This window comes from Macaca nemestrina, chromosome 15, assembly GCF_043159975.1.
Source record: "Macaca nemestrina isolate mMacNem1 chromosome 15, mMacNem.hap1, whole genome shotgun sequence".
NCBI classification, from domain to species: Eukaryota; Metazoa; Chordata; class Mammalia; order Primates; family Cercopithecidae; genus Macaca; species Macaca nemestrina.
This window is the reverse complement of record NC_092139.1, coordinates 32,675,116-32,692,992: the sequence shown is the minus strand read 5'-3', so window position 1 is coordinate 32,692,992 and position 17,877 is coordinate 32,675,116. Positions and strand designations below refer to the sequence as shown.

Sequence of the window (17,877 nt, the reverse complement as noted above, 5' to 3'; positions counted from 1 at the left end):
TGCTGGATACTGGGGGAAAACTGGAGGCGGGGGCGGGGGCACAAGGAAGTAGAAGTGATTTGACGGACAGCAGAGAAGCCTATGCACAGTGGCCGAGTCCACTGTAAAGTGGAAGAGACAGAAGGGACATTGCGGATAAGGAAAATTTTGGTTTGGGACACAACAATGTACCCATAGATTAGGACTTAGCTATCTGCCCATTCCTTTCTGCAAACTCTTCTTCCAACAATTCCACAACTTCCTGGAAAAGGGACAGGTGGGAGGAAGACAAATGAAGGGCTCAGACCTCCTCCTTCGCTATCCACACCAACCCAGACTCTGCTTCCAAGACTAGTAACAACAGCTCATGATGTTCAAGGTGAGGACTAAGGGATGGGGAGGTGACGGATATGGGCATGCCTTTCATTTCTTCCCCTCTCCAGTTCAAGAGAAGGATGAGGGGGTCATAATGTACTTGGAGAAAAACAGAATTGCAGACCTGTGAGAAAACTGCTCCAATCTTCTTGCCTGTCTTCTGTGGACACTGCCGAGGCAGGCAGGAACAGATGCAGTCATGGAAGATGGCAGAGACTGGAGCAGTCCAAACTCAGTTTATTTCCCCACGGGGGAAAAATGTGACCTCAAGTGAAGAGAAGTCAGCAAGACCCGACTCCGCCTTGTAAACAGGACTCCAGTTAACACCAGGTACCAAATGGTTCAGGCTGGTGCCAACTGGAACGGACTGATGGGAATGGATTCACGGTGTGTAAACAGTGTTCACTGCAATCATTCTAAGGCTAACAGCTTGGCAAGGGAGGTGAAATGGTGTGTCTGAGGCGACTGTGTAAACGGTACCGTTGCTGGACAACACTGACTGAAAATGGAGGTGCTGGTACAGGATGCATGGGTGGGTGGGAAATAAAGGCCTTCTCTCCTGCCCATTGGTTGGAAGCAGGCTATGGAGCCAAGTGACCTTCTACAGCAGGGCCTGACCAACTGACTGCTGTGGGGTCTGCAGGTTGGGACCAGAAGGCGGGCTTCTTGGGCAATTTCTCTTGAGGTCATCCAAGGTGAAACCCTCTGTGTCTCCAAGAGGCCTCCCCATTCTCCAAAGAGGAGGAGGTTCTGGCGCTTTGGAGAGGAAGAGGGCTAAGTGTGGCTCCCGATTCAGGTCAAAAAAATAAAAGTAAAAAATACCTGAAGTCCTATGGTATGAGATCTTTTCACAGGGTTGGGGCTCAAGGCTCCTTCTGGAATTGATCCTGGAGCCTGAACCCCCAAACCAAGTGCTCCATACAGACACTGGAATTTTTTTTGAACCCAGCTCTGAAAGCTCAGCTGCCTTCATGGGGGACACGGATGGGGTGGGTACTAAGGCTCCCTAACAGAGCCAAAAACTGAGCTGAGGGCCTCTGTAGGGGCTACTGGAATGCTTGGTGGAAACGAGGCAGGGTGGTGCTACTCAGGCCAGACGTGAAGACAGGAGGCAAGGAGTGCAGAGACCCAAAGTTCAGTGGTCCCCCAGCTCCTGGGGAATCTTGAGGCTGAGCTTGCAAAGTGGTGAGCAGGGGCTGTGCCTCGGCCTGGGAGTAGCCCATGACCAGGCCTCCTGTGGCCCCAGGTGGGTTACACGGGGGCAGGTTGAGTGGAAGAAAGCCCAGTAGGTGGGAGAAGTCCACATTAGCAGCGCAGAGGGCCTCAGAGAGGTTGGCGGGGCTCTTGGCAAGCAGTGCTTCATCTAGGAGGGCCGCAGCTGCCGCCGGCTGAGGTGAGGCGGGCTGGGGTTCAGCGGATGAGAGAGACAGGCTTCCAGGAAGCTCCGCCAGAAAACTATCCACCTCCACTTTGGGCAATTTGTCGGGCAAGTATGAGGTAGATCCAAGCTGGTATTTTGGAGGGAGCTGAGCTGGGGAAGAGATAGGTGAGGATTCCAGAGGGTAGCTCATACCCATGGGCAGCGTGTTGTGCACCAAGGAGTGTGGCATGCCCGTGCTGGGCATGGTAGGGATGTGGGCACCATACATGCCCATGGGCAACATGCCAGGGAAGGCCTTGGTCCCCATTACGTCCCGAGAGGCCATGCACAGCACAGGGCTCAGCTCTTCCTTCACACTGACTGTGGAGCTGCAGCTGAGTAGGCCTAACATGTCCACGGGCTCTGTCTTGATCTTGAGCAGCTCCTGCGAGTGGCTCTTCTTGACATGACGCGTCAGGTGGTCCTTACGGCCAAACCGCTGGGCACAGTACTGGCACAGGAAGTCCTTACGGCCTGTGTGCACCACAAGGTGCCGCCGTACATCCTTACGAGTATAGAACCGCCGGTCGCAGTGGTCACAGGGGTGCTTCTTCTCCTTGGCACCGCCTGCTACCCGGCGTGAGTGGGCCTTCAGGTGCTCTAGCAGGGCCTGGGTACTCTCAAAGGTCTGCAGGCACACCTTGCAGCTGAGGTCACCGCTGCTGGCAGCATGCATGGCCAGGTGGCGCCGGTAGCCCAGCTTCGTATTGTAATTCTTACCGCACTCAGAGCAGTGGAGGGCCTCTTTGTTAGGGTCATGGGTCTGCAGATGGTTCCGCAGATGGTCCTTGCGGTGAAACATCTTATCACAGTACATACACTGGTGGGGTTTCTGGGCTGAGTGGGTGGCCATGTGCCTGGGGGTAGAGACGGGGAGAGGGGAGAAAGCAGAAAAAGGGGAGATCACAAGGGATGACTGGACAACCAAGGTGTCCATTAACAGGAAACTAGATACAAAAACTATGGTAAAGGCTTGCAATGCAATACCAAACCAATTATATTCTACAGATATCCTTGCTTATCTGCAAAATAATGTGTACCGATATTCTTTGCAGCATTCCTTGTAGTAGCAAAAGAAAAATCAGAAACAATCTGATCGTCCAATCTATCAATAGGGAACTGGTTACATAAATTATAAGTCCATAAAATGACTAACTTTTCAAAAATGAGGCTTTATGTGTACTTACAGGGAACATGCTCCTAAAAGACAGGAAGTAGAAAAAAGGAGGCAGAATAGTGGATACAGAATAGGACTCTATGTGAAAAGGGGAAAAATATATGTACATTTGCTTGTATATGCCTAAAATATTTCTGGAAGGATATACAAGAAACTGATACCAGTGGCTGCCTATGCAAAAAAGAACCGAACAGCTTATGGATGGGTGTCATGGAGAATTTTCATCATATAAGTTTTGATACCTTTTGAATTTTGAATTACGTGGATGTATTTCGTTTTTCAAACATTACATTTAAATAATTTTAAATGATACAATAAAGAGAAAATGAAATATATCTAAACTTCCAGTCTGGGCACAGTGGTGCACGCCTGTAATCACAGCACTATGGGAGGGCGAGGCAGGAGGATTGTTTGAGCCCAGGAGTTCGAGACCAGCCTGAACCATAGCAAGACCTTGTCTCTACAAAATCTTTTTTTTTTTTTTTTTTTTTTTTTTTTTTTTTGAGACGGAGTCTGGCTCTGTCATCCAGGCGGGAGTGCAGTGGCCGGATCTCAGCTCACTGCAAGCTCCGCCTCCCGGGTTTACGCCATTCTCCTGCCTCAGCCTCCCGAGTAGCTGGGACTACAGGCGCCCGCCACCTCACCTGGCTAGTTTTTTGTATTTTTTTAGTAGAGACGGGGTTTCACCATGTTAGCCAGGATGGTCTCGATCTCCTGACCTCGTGATTTGCCCGTCTCGGCCTCCCAAAGTGCTGGGATTACAGGCTTGAGCCACCGCGCCCGGCCTACAAAATCTTAAACATTAGATGGGCATGGCAGCACGCACCTGTAGTCCTAGCTACTCAAGAGGCTAAGGCAGGATTACCTGAGCCCAGGAATTCGAAGTTGCAGTGAGCTATGATCGCACCACTGCACTCCATCCTGGCTGACAGAGCGAGACTTCGTCTCTAAATAAATAAATTAACTTCCTTATCTAGAACAAATTTCCAAGATATGCAGGGCTAAGTCAAAAAAGGAAGTTCAATACAGTGCATGTAATACAATCTTTTTTTGAAAATAAAAAAGAAAGGGAATATACATGTTTGAATGTCTTAGGAAAGATACACAAAAACCAACCCACCAGCTGCCTTTGGGGAGAGGAACAGGGACTTCAAGTGTGAGGACCATTCACTCTTCATGGCATGCCAGTTAGTACCACTTGAAGTGCTTGTCATGTAAACCAGTAACACTTAAAGAAATGTTTTAATGGTATGGCACTTCAGTGTCCCTTGGTTTACCTGATCCCATACGGTTGAAAAGTGGCTCAGAATCCAGGAACTGCAATTCACAGCTCCAGAGCATATTCAGAATCAACTCAGCACCCACTGTTTGCCAGGCTCTGCGTGAGTTGTGTCATTAACCTTGATCTCCAGACAAGGAAAGGAGTCTAAAAAATAAGGCGGCCCCCTCACCCGCCAGTTGGTAAGTAGCAGAGGCTGGATTTAAACAGGCCTTCGGAAGACCTGTGTTCAGTCAGGTATGCAACAGTTGCCTCTCTCGTACAGCACTCTGTGATCCTTTCCTCCTGGAGGGTATCAAACACACCCACTGCCCACATCCCACATGTGCATGCTCAAGAACGCTCATGCCTGTGTGGGTTACTGTCAACCTCCTGTAATGGAACTGACATGGTAATGTAGAGAGGGAGGTGCTTAGTGATCCACTGTTCATTTCCCTCATTTTGCAGGTGAGGAAACTGAGGCCCAAGGAGGTTTAGTAACTCACCTAAGATCACACAGTAAATTATACGTGATGAGTCAGGGCTCCTGCCTCCTGACCCAGGACCTTTCCTGCAGCCGCCCACTGGTAACCAGACCATCATTAAGAAAGTCTAAGAAGGCTGGGTGCAGTGGCTCATGCCAATAATCTCAATACTTTGGGAGGCTAAAGTGGGGGGACTGCTTGAGGCCAAGAGTTTGAGACCACTCTGTGCAACACAGGGAAGAGACTCTGTCTCTAGAAAATGTACAAAAATTAGCGGGTGTGGTGGTGGTACATGCCTGTGGTCCTAGCTACTCAGGAGGCTGAGGTAGGAGGATCACTTGAGCCCAGGAGTTTGAGGCTGCAGTTAGTTATGATCACGCCACTATACTCCAGCTTGGGCAAAAGTGAGACCCTGTCTCAAAACCAAAAAAAAAAAAAAGAAAGCCTAAGAATATGGCTTTGACTGGAGTTCCCTTAAGATATAGGAGCACACAGAGAATCTAAGCACTCCTGAGGACCACAGAACAACTGTCAAGAGGGCAATCCTGGCTACCACACTACCCTGTTGCCTATTTTAGTCCCTTCCTATTAACTGTTTTCCAGATGAGGAACTGAGGCTTTGTGGTCATCTTGTTCATGTATTTACTTGTTTACTGTCTGTACCCACTATTAAGACCATAAACCCAAGGAGGGCCAGCACCCCCATCTGACTGGCTCACTCCTCTACCGCTTGCACCGAGCACTGTGCCTGGTACAGAGCAAGAGCTCAATAACGTTGGGTAGATGAATGGATAGTTGGATGACTGTGCATCAGGCCAATCTACCTCATTTCTAAAGGGCAAGTTCAAGGTTCCTCTAACGTGAAAAGGACAAAATCAAAATTGCCCTTTTTTTTTTTTTTTTTTTGAGACAGTCTCGCTCTGTCACCCAGGCTGGAGTACAGTGGCACAATCTCAGTTCACTGCAACCTCCTTCTTCTGGGTTCAAGTGATCCTCCTGCCACAGCCTCCCAAGTAGCTGGGACTACAGGCATGCACCACCACACCCAGCTAATTTTTAAAAATTTTTAGTAGAGATGGGGTTTTGCCATGTTGGCCAGGCTTGCCTCAAACTCCTGGCCTCAAATGATCCGCCCACCTCAGCCTCCCAAAGTGCTGGGATTACAAGTGCAAGCCACCATGCCTGGCCCAAAATTGCTTTTGACCATGCCTGCCTGTCTTCACCAAAGCAACCAAAGCTGCTCTTCTCTATCTGCCTTATGTCAGGACTTTTACATTTAATTTCACTTTAAGTAGGGGTTCTTGGGCTTACAAGTTTCAGAAAAGCAGCTGCCCCAGTGGGCAACAGGGACACAGACATAGTTAAATGAGTAAGTAGCAGGCTGATTCAGTAGAAGAGGCACTGCAGGACCTCTGAAGCTGTGTGACCTTGGGTAAGTTATGTCCCTACTCTGAGCCTCTACTTTAAAATTTACAGACTGGGCCAAAAGGTCTACTTCTCCTTCTAAAGTTCGAATACTGATTCCTGATTCCTAACTTCTAGCTAAAATTCTGACCATCACCTGACAAAGGTGAGGAAAGCAATATTTTTAAAAAATGTTCAGGGCTAAGTACGGTGGCTCATGCCTGTAATCTCACAGCTTTGGGAAGCCAAGGCAGGAAGATCACTTGAGCCCAGGAGTTTGAGACCAGCCTGGGCAACACAGCCAGACCCCCATCTCTACAAAAAATTAAAAACATAATCAAGTGCAGTGGTTCAAGCCTGTAATCCTAGTTACCTGGGAGAATGAGGTGAGAGGATCACTTGAGCCCAGGAATGAGAGGCTGCAGTGAGCTGACTGCACCACAGTACTCTAGCCTGGATGACAGAGCAAGACTCCCATCTCTTTAAAAAAAAAAGTTCAAGGCTGCCTGACATTAGCACCCAGATCGTTACTAAGAAGGTGTAAGAAGGCCGGGTGCAGTGGCTCACGCCGGTAATCCCAATAGTTTGGGAGGCAACCCATCAGATTCTAGTGTCTGAATCAAGCAATCTGAATCAATTTTTAGAGAGTGACTCCAACTGTTTGGCATTCAGGGTATACTTGTAGGACAAATTAACCTCCACTCTTCTGCCACAGATTAAAAACCCACTCTAGGCAGAGTCTCTCTGCTTTTTCCTTCTGGGAACCACAGGGCAGGAAGAGATATGAGAGTGTCACCTACCTATACAGCTTGTATTTGGAAGCAAAAGCCTTGCCACAGTGCAGCTGAGGGCAGCTATATGGTCTCTGCTCTGGTTGCGGAAGGGTGTGAGGCCTCAGCTTCTCCCCATTTGAGAAAGGTGTCCCCGAAATTTCACATTGGCACTTCACTTGACTCTCCGCCTCCCGGCCCCGAGGCCTGGGAACTAGTTTCCAGCCCACTTCCTCCTCCTGCTTTGCATCTTGAATCCAGGGGGGGACGCTGGTGAAAAATGTGGTCATGGCAAGGCTAATGGCAAAGGGCCATGTTATTGAGAAAGCCTCTCCATCCACTCCACACAGGCTCTCAGCTCTGTCACAGCCTCCAACGCAGCTTTCAGAAAACAATCTCTTCACCTGAAACATCAGAACACCTGGTGTTAGGGAGCCCAATATCATGAGAACATGGGCTCTGGAGGCAGACAGATCCCGTTCCAATCCCAGCCCTTCCACTTAGAAGCTGTGCGACTTTCAGCCAATTACTTACTTCCCTGAGTTGTTTCCTCATTTATAAAATGGGCATAATAATCTCTTAAATTGTAAAAATGTTTTGAGGATTACATGAGATCATGAATATAAAGCATTCAGCAGAAGGCTGGGCATCCATTAAGTCCTTAGTGGTAGCTACTATTACTAGTACCATTTAGGCTAATAAGAAACAAGATAAACTGAAGAACCAAAAGCCCCAAAACTTCAAACTTTTTCTTCTGGACCTCACTTTTATATCCTTTCCACTGAACCTAGAGATAGCGGTTCCTCCTTCTCATTACCCTGGCACCTCCTTGTCCACTACTTTCCACAATTCTCCTCCTCATGGAGGTGCTAAGGAGCAATAAAATGCCCAAAAGGCAAGAGAGGAGGAAGGGGAAGTCTCTGCTTAGGAAATTTACATCCTGGATAGTCAGCCCTGGTACCAGATGTGTTTCTTAGCAGTGCATCAACATCAGGAGGGTCTGTCTGGGAAGGCAACAGCAGATTCCTAGCATTTTCCCTAAACCAGGACTGGTCCCATCCTGACCACCACCACTTCTTTGGGTCTCTGTCTCAGGGCCCAGACCATCCCTCTTTAGCAAAGCCTGTCCAACACCCCTAGGTGCTGAGGGGCCCCTCCTACAGGCCCTCAGAGTACATATGCACATCTCCATTAGAAGAAGGTAGTAAGCTCGCATTGGAATTTACTCCTCTCCACCAGCCTGATTTTTTGAGGGCTTGCATCATCTCTCTTTCATCTCTATATACCTAATATCTAAAAAGGGAACCTCAACTTTATTTCAGATAGGTTAACTAGTCACTGAATGCAGGCTGATTCTCAGGGACCAACCTATGCCCAGGTAGTTCTGGTTTAAACTGGGTTCGCAGCCATTCCCAAGTGGGAAGCCAAAATCTTAAAGTCTGATTCTTTCTCTTGTTGAATAGAAGGGGAGATGTGCAAGGATGACACAACTCCTTTCCGGATACCAATCCAGAGGAAGAGGATGGGAGTTACCACACTGACTCTCAAAAGGGGACGAGACCCATATTCATACTCTCGAGCTTACCACAGATTACCAACCACAATGCAACCTGCTACAACAGGGGGATTCCCTTTGAAGAGATCGTGCCAAAATTTGATCATGAGGCTTTTCCATGTGAAGAGAGAAAAAGGGGTGTCTGGGGATTATCCACGAGAATCGGGGGAGGGCTCCAACTGCACAAACTAGCTGTGGGCCACAGAATGCTTGCTCAGCTCATTAGCACCTGCTGCTTACAGTGATCATTCATCCAACAGACTGGCCGTGAACAAGATGATGGGATCAGCGGGTTCATGCCCCAGAGAGCTTTGCTCATCATTAACAAGAGCTACGTCCTGTTCAGGAACCATTCCTCTTGTGGAAGAAACACTGCGATGTAATATGATAAACATGTCCCCATCATGAGTGTAGATTTGTCTAGAAAGATCTGCACTAAGGTGGCTGCATTTTGCATGAATCACATGCTGAGGAGGGGTAGGTAGCACTAAAAACCAGTCCCACTTCAGCCTTCGAGTCATTATGGCATATGTGCCTGCTTCACTATAAACCTCAAAGGCCTGTGACGTCTGGCTTTCATTGTTTAAGTCCCCTCCTCCTTTGCAAGGGTGGAATTACCTGTAATACCAGCGATTACTATGCACCTTGGAATTGAGCAGACAGTGTGCTCGAGTGTGCATGTTTAGATTGGAGGGAATTACCCCTACCTTCAAAGTCAAATTCTACTCCCCCTTCATTTTGAAATCATGCACCTCAGCCTCTGGAAAGTTGGGAATGGCAGCCAGAAGGAAACAAGTCACATCAGTTTGGCTGATGTGAGAGAGGAGCCTAGCCCTGGAAACTCCACACAAACTCAGAAAGAGAACATTACGTCCCCACCTCCCACACGTCCACCTCATCTGTTCTGAACAAGCACAAACAAGACACAATAGTTTAGTAGGCTGCTACCGAAAGAGTGAGTAATGGGCTTCTAGGAAAGAGGCTGGTGGTGGCTAAGGAGCTTGTACTGATAGAACCAAAGGAGGAAAGCAGCAGCCATGCGCTCACCGTGATCTGCTTTTAATGGAGTTATGTCTTCACAAAGAGCCAACACCCTGATCCTACTCTCCTACACTTTTCAAAAGGCACAGGAAGTCCCTACCTACAGTCACCAGCAGCCTCTTGGATAACCAAAGCTGCTAGTGTTACCTATGAACCCTTTTGGGGATCTAGTCTGTCTCTCTCTCTGCCCTTTGTCTGCAAACTCCTCTGATCCAGAAACATTCCTGGGTTTGTCTCACATAATCAGAAGGTCTGTTCCTTCAGACTTGTCCTTCCTCAGCAAAACTGTGAAAGAATTCTACTTCTCTTTCAAAGCTGCTCTTCTGGTCTCACATTTTAATCTTAACGACTATAGACTACAGAGAAGCTGACAGAACCTGTTTCCATAAAACAAACACAATCCTTCCCAGTTACTGGCATAACTCAGTATATTTGCAGCCTAAGATTCTTTCTAGTGCCTGATCTGAAAGGGGAAAGAACCTTGGACTTGCTATCAGAAGAGCTGCCACTTACTAACCGGGAAACCATAGGCAGTTTACTTTATTTCTCTGAACCTCAGTTTCCTCAGTTTCTAAAACAGGGATTTATTTTCCTTACCTGTAAGATTCGTATAGAGGATTAAGTGAAATAATACTCTTGAAAGTGGCTGATACAAAATGTGTGCTGAATACACGCAGTGCCTTCTCTGAGGTCTCAGCTGTGTCTGCCTCTTTTTCCGCATGAGGCCTGAGTAGTACTTCTTTTTTTCCTCTTTAATGTTACTTCTCAGGCCTCAGAGTGAGTTTCCTTCCTTTCCCAACCTCTCCCCCAGAATGCAGTCTTCCCCTTTTCCCTCACAACTAACCCTCGGCACATCCCCTTTAAAGAGCCCTTTTCTTTACCTCCCTCTAAGCACCATATCCTGGGCCAGAGTTCTCTCTTGAGCAGACAGCCACTTTCCTATACCCTCTTCTATTATTAGGGCTCCATATCCCAAACAGGAATGCTTGCTAAAAACTCTGTATGGTCCTCTTTGGAAGCTGAAACTGAGACATATTTCTCTCCAGTCTGTCCATCCCCTGTTAAGTGCCATGATGCCTGCTGCCCTCTGATGAAACTATAGTTTTTATGGTGTTACATCATTTCTATAGAAACTGCGTTCTTTCTCCATTATTAGCCTGTTTCCTCATCTGTAAAGCTAAAAATACTTACCTCACAGGCTTGCTGTAAGGATTATTTTAGTGAGGTATGCAAAGGGTTCAGCATAGGGCTTGGCCTGCTAGAAGTACCCAACAAAAGAGAGCTATTATCTTTGTCTTTGTATTGAGTTGCATGTTTCCACCTTCTGCTACCACACTCAAATTCTCCTAACTCCCCACTAAAAAACTGTTAAGAGATAACATCCCTGCACAAGGAAAGGGTTAATCTTTGAGTGTTCTTAACTAAAGAGACCCACAGAGGATTAACAGCTCCACTTCAGTGACTACCCTAAAATAGCTTTTATCCTCCTGCCCAAGAGTTACTTGGGGATCTGAAGAACTCAATTCAACACCTGCCGGAGGAAATAGACCCGGAACGTTCCTTGGGGTAGAATCTTCCCTAAAGCAGAACCTAAAATAGCAACTGGGAAATTATAAATAGACTTAGAGGAAAGAAAAAAAAAAAAAAAAAAAAAAAAAAAACAGATCCTGATCTCGGAACCAGAAACAAATCCTAAAGACACACTGGTTGGCTGGAAAACAGTGAGAAGAGGGGAAATGGGAATGCTGTCGCCCCCTTCCCCCCGCCCACTCCAGAGTGGTGGGAGAATTAAATTACAGGGAGGCTGGAGAGTCTCAATGACTTGCATCATTCCAAGAAACATCAAACAGGATTAACAGGGGTTGGATTTACTCGCAGGCTGCTAATTCTTCTGTCAGTGTAGATGGGCCCTCTTTAGAGTCCCTTTGATTCACTATTTCCTCAGATTCCTGCTGCCTCCCACTCCTGGGGAGGCCTTGAACAAATGGCTGCAACTCATCACAACCCCATTTTCATGGGGAGAAAACCTGATTCGACACCCCCGCCCCCAATCTGGTGGCCTCACTTTAGGAGAGAAGGGTTAGAAACCCAAGGCCAGACTCACAGTCCCATGGCTGACAGGTGGAGAAACACACAAGCCAGGAGACAGGCTATGCTTGCAGGTGAAAGCACCGATTCCCCCACACACCTGTCCCCATATCCTCCTCCTAACAGGGCCCTTTCTCCCCACCAAGGTGGGCCACAGCCTGGTCCCAGGCCAGCTTTTAGACCACCCCACTGTGGTGTGGGAAAGGTTCAATTTCCCCGAGCCTGGGAGAGATGGGAGTAGATGAGGGCTGGAGAAGCAAGGGAAATTCAGGGAGAAGTCTGGAGGGAGTCTCCGGGATGGGAAGGAAGAGCCGGGATGGGAAGGAAGAGCCAGGATGGGAAGGAATCGTGAGCAAGTTTCCTGGGTCTCTAAGGGATCCCCACAAGAATGAGATGGGGGATTCTAAGGGTTTGAGGGCTGGGGGGTTGGGGATAGTCAGAAGTGAATCCTCCGAATTTCAAGAGGGTCTCAAAATGGGTAACAGGATGGAAGATGTCGAAAGCTTGGGAGTATGGCCACTGAGGAGGGAACTACAGGTGGGGCTTATCCGACTTCTCCAGACCCAGATATTTGAGGGAAGCCTCAAAGGGGGTTACATAAGTCTGAAAAATGAAACAGGGTACAGAGCGGGCTATCTGGAGCAGCAAAGGGGGTTATGTGGGTCTGGGTAGGCGTGTCGGAGGGAAAGAGCAGGTGCAGCTTATCTGCGTCCCCCAGACCCGGGTCCCTGGTAAGGTCAGCAGCGCGTTATCTGGGTCTCCAGGGAGCCTGGGGGTCGGGAGTGGGGGTCCCTCAGGACTGCGTCTCCAGGTCTCGGAAGGGAGGGGAACAGTGGCCTCCTCGGGTCCCCCAGACACAGGTATGGGGTCCAGGGAGAGTTTTCGTCACCCCAGGGCCTATCTGAGGCCGGGTTGGCGCAGACCGGGCCCCGGATCGGGGGTGTGGGCGACCGCGCTGAGGGGCCCGAGATGAGGAGCGCCGCCGCTCCGGGTACAGGGCGCGCGGACCCAGCGAGACGGCCTCCCGCCCCGCTCCCCGCCGTCCCCTGGGGCCCTCGCCGGCACTCACCGCGCTCGGGGCCCCGCGCTGCGGGCCGGGCCGCGCTCGGGCTCCGCCAGGCCCGCTCAGGCCCCGGTAGTGGCGGCGGTCGGGCCATTGTGCGGTGCATTGTGGGAGCCGCGCGAGCGGGCGCTCGGATCGTGGAGGGGGCGGTGCCGCGGGATCTCTATGGTCCCGCCCGCCCGCGGGCTAGAGCGGCCGGGGCGGCGCGCGGGCGGCGCGCAGGGACCGCCGGGAGCGGGGCGGGCGCTTGCGTGCCTCCTTCTGTCCCCCACTGTTCGCCGCGGCTGTCTCGGGTTCCCGGGCCGACATGGGCGCCGCCGCGTGGGCACCGCCACTGCGCGTGCCTTTCCTGCTGCTGCTTCTGCCGCTCCCGGGGATGCCCGCGGGCTCCTGGGACCCGGCCGGTTACCTGCTCTACTGCCCCTGCATGGGTAAGGCCTCCCGAGCCCTCTGCTCAAATGGAGAAACCGAGGCCGGGAGAGGAGAAGCAACTCCTCTGATGCGCCCAGAGACACCTTCACAGGTCCAGGAGGGAACCTCAGAGCGGGACAGGGCATGCTCTTCTCTCTGCCCTAGTTGCAAGGGCACAGGGGGGCCAACGTGTCCAACCTTCCATTTGACAGATGAGAAAACTGAGGCTGGGAGAGGTTGTGTGACTTGCTAGAGGTCTAAGCTAGCCCAGGGTCCAGTAAATGGAGTTACTGGGGCAGGACTTGATGTCACTGACCCACGCTGGCTCCTGGTGATTTTTCATTCATTCAGCAAATATTTATGGGGCACCTATTCTGTGCCAGGCCCTGTTCTCTGTGCTGGGAATACCGCAGTGAATAAGATAAACTCCGCGTCCTTGTAGAGCCTTCATTTTAGTTGGGGAAGACAACCAATAGAGAATAAGTAGGCCAGGCGCGGTGGCTCACTTCTGTAATCCCAGTACTTTGAGAGACCGAAGCAGGATCACTTGAAGCCAGGAGCTCGAGATCAGCCTAGGCAACATAGTGAAAATCCAATCTCAAAAAAAGAGCGTGGTATCATGTGCCTGTAGTCCCAGCTACTTGGGAAGCTGAGGTGGGAGGATCTCTTGAACTGAGGAATTCGAGGCTGCAGTGAGCTCTGATCTTGCCACTACACTGCCAGCGTGGGTGACAGAGTGAGACCCTGTCTCGAAACAAGCAAACAAACCCAGTAAGGAATAAACATAAAACAATAGGTACATAGTTTCATAGAGGATGATGAATACTAAGGGGAAATAAAGAGAGCAGGGTAGGGAGAATCTAAAGGCCATGCCAGGTGCACAGTTGAAATGGGTGTGGTGGATCATCATTGTGGAAGTGGATGATCTTAAGGCCCCCAGTGGCTTCCAGACTCCTGACCATGGCTTTCAGGGCCCTGCATGAGGTAGCCTCCACTGGCCATCTCCACAACTCCCTTCTCTGCTGATCCTCCAGCTGCAGCCACACTTATCTCCTTTGCGTTCCTCACACATGCTCAGGTCTTCCAGTCTGCACTGCTGCAGGTGGCAGTCCCTATGCCTGGAACCCTCTCCTCCATTTCTGCCTGACCACTGTTTCCCATCCTTTAGATCTCAACCTAAATGTCACCAGAAAGGATTTCACTGACCTCTACCCAAGTAGTCTCATTACCCTATCACCAAACTTTTTCCATCTCTTTCTGGCGATTATCAACATTTTTCATGTATTTGTTATATGTTTAGTGTCTCCCCAGTGAACTGTGAGTGCCTTGGGGGCAGAGGCCTTGTCCTTCTTGTTCATTCCTGTATCCCAGCACCTAGCACAGAGTCTGGCACATTGTGGCCTCTCAGTCATATCTGTGAAATGAACGAACAGATGGCACGCTGGGATTAACAAAAGGAAGTACACAGGGTCCTTGCTTCTGAGGCATTCACAGGCTGAGGAATCAGCCAGTACAAAGGCCAGGAAGTGGATAAAGATATTTGAGGAAAATTGAAGAACTGAAGTAACTCAGAGCCAAAGTGGGAGGTAAAGGAGGAGAGTGAGTATGGCAGGGGATTGGTGAAAGGAGCCCAGTGAATGAGGCATTCGAGTTGCCCTTCCATGTGCAGATGAATGGAGATAAAGGTAGAAGGGCTCTTCTGGCTGAGGGACAGCAAGATCAGAGGCATTGGGTGGGGACGGGAATTGTAGAGCATGTTGGGGAAACAGCAAGAAGCCTGGAGTGGCAGAAGCAGTTGTTGCAGGACCTGAAGAGCCTTGGATATCAGACCCAAGAGTCCAGACTTGTTCTTATGCTGCCAGGTCCCCTAGTTCTCCTTGGTATCCCTGACTTTCTACCCCTGGCTCCACAACCTTTCTGAGCCCTGCATGCTCTATGCCTTCCATGCCCCAGGCCTCACCTCACCCACAATGTACCATTTCCAGGGCGCTTTGGGAACCAGGCCGATCACTTCTTGGGCTCTCTGGCATTTGCAAAGCTGCTAAACCGCACCTTGGCTGTCCCTCCTTGGATTGAGTACCAGCATCACAAGCCTCCCTTCACCAACGTGAGTACTTCCCCCTGACCTTGACCCTTCTCTGCCCTTCCTCAGTCTTGCTTACTTACACTTAACCCTCAAGTCCTCTGGGCTTTACCTCCCACTCCTCTGAGATTGCCCTACCTCCAGCCAGAACTGTCTTCACTGCAATAACAATGCCTAACATTTATCCAGCACCTGTTGTGTGTGGCTGCATGAGAATTAGCTCATTTCACCCTCATCACTTGCCTGTGAGGAAACTGGGGTTTACAGAGGTTAGGTAACTTGCCCAAGATCACACAGCCTGTGAGTAGGAGAGCTGGAATTCAAAGCCTTCTTTGTCTGACTCCAGAGCCTGTGACTTGAACCTAAAGCCTCCATTTCCTTCCCTGATTGGTCCTACCCTCTGTGCATTCCATTGGCCAAGGGTGGTAGATGCTCTTATCAATTTTAAAGGAGACATGCAGGCACAGGTTATTTAATAATATGTCCAAGGCCACAACCCAGGCAGTCTGGCTTCAGTGCCTCTCACCCCGTCAAGGGGCTCCCTTGTCATGCGATGCTCACCGGCCCCCAGTTCCTTGCTTATTCTTTGTGTCTTCCAGTGACCCTGTGTCTTTGTTCATATTGTATCTCCCGGAGCCTGACAGTAGGAACTTAATTAATATTTGATGAATTGACTTAATAATTTTTCAGTAGACATCAGAAATAATACTTAGTGTGAACAAAACACTTAATTTCATTCTTACAACTTTTTCTCTGCATAGATTTTACTTTTTCCTTTGCATGTCAGTATTTACAGAGGTTGTGAGATGGAGTCTTTTTTTTTTTTTTTTTTTTTGGGATGGAGTGTTGCTCTTGTTGCCCAGCATGGAGTGCAGTGGCGCGATCTCGGCTCACTGCAGCCTCCACCTCCCAGGTTCAAGCAATTCTCCAGCCTCAGCCTCCTGAGTAGCTGGGATTACAGGCATGTGCCACAGTGCCCGGCTAATTTTGTGTTTTTTGTAGAGACGGGGTTTCACTGTGTTGGTCAGGCTGGTCTCAAACTCCTGACCTCAGGTATTCCACCCGCTTCGGCTTCCCAAAGTACTGGGATTACAGGCGTGAGCCACCGCACCTAGCCTTTATGGAGGTTTTGAACAGCAGTCAAAAGCCTGAGTACCTGAGATCGTAGTCTGACTTGGGTTCTTACTAGTTACATGGCCTGGACAGGGTACTTTACCTCTTTGTGCCTCAGTTTCCTCATTTTAAAAATAAGCTGGTAATGATTCTTGTTACCGTCTTGTGGTAAGGACTGAATGAGTCAGTGACAGTAACACGCCTTCAGTGTTGTCATATGCCACCTCCCTCTTAGAAGCAACTGAGCTCATCAACGTACAGATCCTAGAGTCCTTAGTTAATAGAAACCATTGATGTTCTGATAGTTTCACACTCACTTTTTTTATTTTATTTTTTTAGATGGAGTCTCGCTCTGTTGCCAGGCTGGAGTGCAGTGGTGCGATCTCGGCTCACTTCAACCTCCGCCTACCGGGTTCAAGCGATTCTCCTGCCTCAGCCTCCCGAGTAGCTGGGACTACAGGTGCACCACCACGCCCAGCTAATTTTTGTATTTTTAATAGAGACAGAGTTTCACCATGTTGGCCAGGATGGTCTCAATCTCTTGACCGCATGATCTGCCTGCCTTGGCCTCCCAAAGTGCTGGGATTATAGGCGTGAGCCACTGCGCCTGGCCTCGTACTATTAGAGTGTAGACATTGCCAATCCATCTCCCTCTGGCTTGCTTGCCTCTGTCTCTTTGCCTTCTCAGCCAGTTGTCTTTCTGAATCCCCACTTCCTTGCTTTCTGTGGCTTACTTACCTGCCTCAACAAGGCTCTTCTTTGCCACTGTTAGCATTCTCACTGAGGTCACCAGTGACCTCCAAATTGGCAGGGGTTATTTTCCAGTCTTTCTGTCACCTGATCTTCCAGTGGCACCTGACCCTGTGAGCCTCTCCTTCCTGAACTTCCCTGTTCCTGCTACAATCTAACCTCTCAGCATTTTCCTCTTTATACTGTATCAGGGGCTCCTTTTTCTCCACCCACTGTTTAGATGTTAGTGTTTCTCCTTTTTCTGTTTGCTTATCAGCTATGTGACCTCAGATGTTATCAAGATTCTGTATGCTTGGGTTTCTTCATAAGTAAACTGGAGATGGTTATATTCCTGCCTCTTAGGATTAAATGTGCAAATCTATGTAAAGTGATGAGTGCAGTACCTGGCACTGTGTCAGCATGCAGTAAATATTAGTTGCTATTATTACCATTACTTGCTTTGCTATAAATGTCTGTTGACTCCTGTGGCTTTTACTCTTCTCCATGTGCCTCCCAACTTTATCTCTGGCCCAGACTCAGAATCTCCCCCGATTACAGGCCTGTGTTTCTTTTTTCTTTTTATGTTTTTTGAGACAAGGTCTTACTGTTGCCCAGGCTGAAGTGCAGTGGCATGATCATCGCTCACTGCAGCCTCCTTCTCCTCAAGCAATCCTCCTACCTCAGCCTCCAAGTAGCTAGGATTACAGGCACCCACCACCACACCCGACTAATTCTGTGATTTTTAGTAGGGACAAGGTCTCGCCATGTTTCCCAGGCTGGTCTCAAACTCCTGCGTCTAAGCAGTCCTCCTGCCTCAGCCTTCCAAAGTGCTAGGATTACAGATGTGAGCCACCACACCCTGCAGAAATTTTTTTGGTTTTGTTTGTTTTTCATTTTTGATAAAGAGTCTCGCTCTGTCACCCAGG

At 49.2% G+C, this 17,877-nt stretch overlaps 2 protein-coding genes across 6 annotated transcripts in view; one reads left to right on the top strand and one right to left on the bottom strand.

Annotated features, from left to right (window-relative positions):
• Window positions 1–574: 574 nt before the first annotated feature.
• On the bottom strand, window positions 575–12,760 carry LOC105496183 (PLAG1 like zinc finger 2). Of its 3 annotated transcripts, none has more exons than XM_011766335.3 (3): window positions 12,622–12,760; window positions 6,899–7,272; window positions 575–2,631 (listed from the first exon to the last, which is right to left on the bottom strand). In XM_011766335.3, exons 2-3 carry the CDS (start codon window positions 7,156–7,158, stop codon window positions 1,401–1,403), a joined length of 1,491 nt encoding a protein of 496 aa, XP_011764637.1. In that variant the 5' UTR covers window positions 7,159–7,272; window positions 12,622–12,760; the 3' UTR covers window positions 575–1,400. The 3 variants fall into 3 exon arrangements, with proteins under 3 accessions (XP_011764637.1, XP_011764640.1, XP_011764638.1); XM_011766338.3 differs by lacking the exon at window positions 12,622–12,760 and adding an exon at window positions 11,262–12,476; XM_011766336.3 differs by lacking the exon at window positions 12,622–12,760 and adding an exon at window positions 10,656–11,062.
• An 83-nt stretch (window positions 12,761–12,843) lies between these two features.
• LOC105496184 (protein O-fucosyltransferase 1) overlaps window positions 12,844–17,877 on the top strand; it is a 31,402-nt gene continuing 26,368 nt past the window's right edge. The window contains exons 1-2 of one of the 3 annotated variants that reach the window (XM_024797417.2): window positions 12,844–13,046; window positions 15,012–15,133. In XM_024797417.2, coding sequence (XP_024653185.1) covers window positions 12,923–13,046; window positions 15,012–15,133 — 246 coding nt within the window. In that variant the 5' untranslated portion in view covers window positions 12,844–12,922. The remainder of the gene's footprint in view (window positions 13,047–15,011; window positions 15,134–17,877) is intronic. The other 2 variants (XM_011766341.2, XM_011766340.3) reach the window with 2 other exon arrangements.

What these genes read in the sequence shown, in the direction of transcription:
- LOC105496183 (XM_011766335.3), bottom strand. Translation starts at nt 7,158, where the DNA reads ATGACCACATTTTTCACCAGCGTCCCCCCCTGGATTCAAGATGCAAAG. An exon ending in TCCAAATACAAGCTGTATAG is followed by an intron (nt 2,632 to 6,898) that starts GTAGGTGACACT and finishes CTCTACCCCCAG; the next exon opens with GCACATGGCCACCCACTCAG.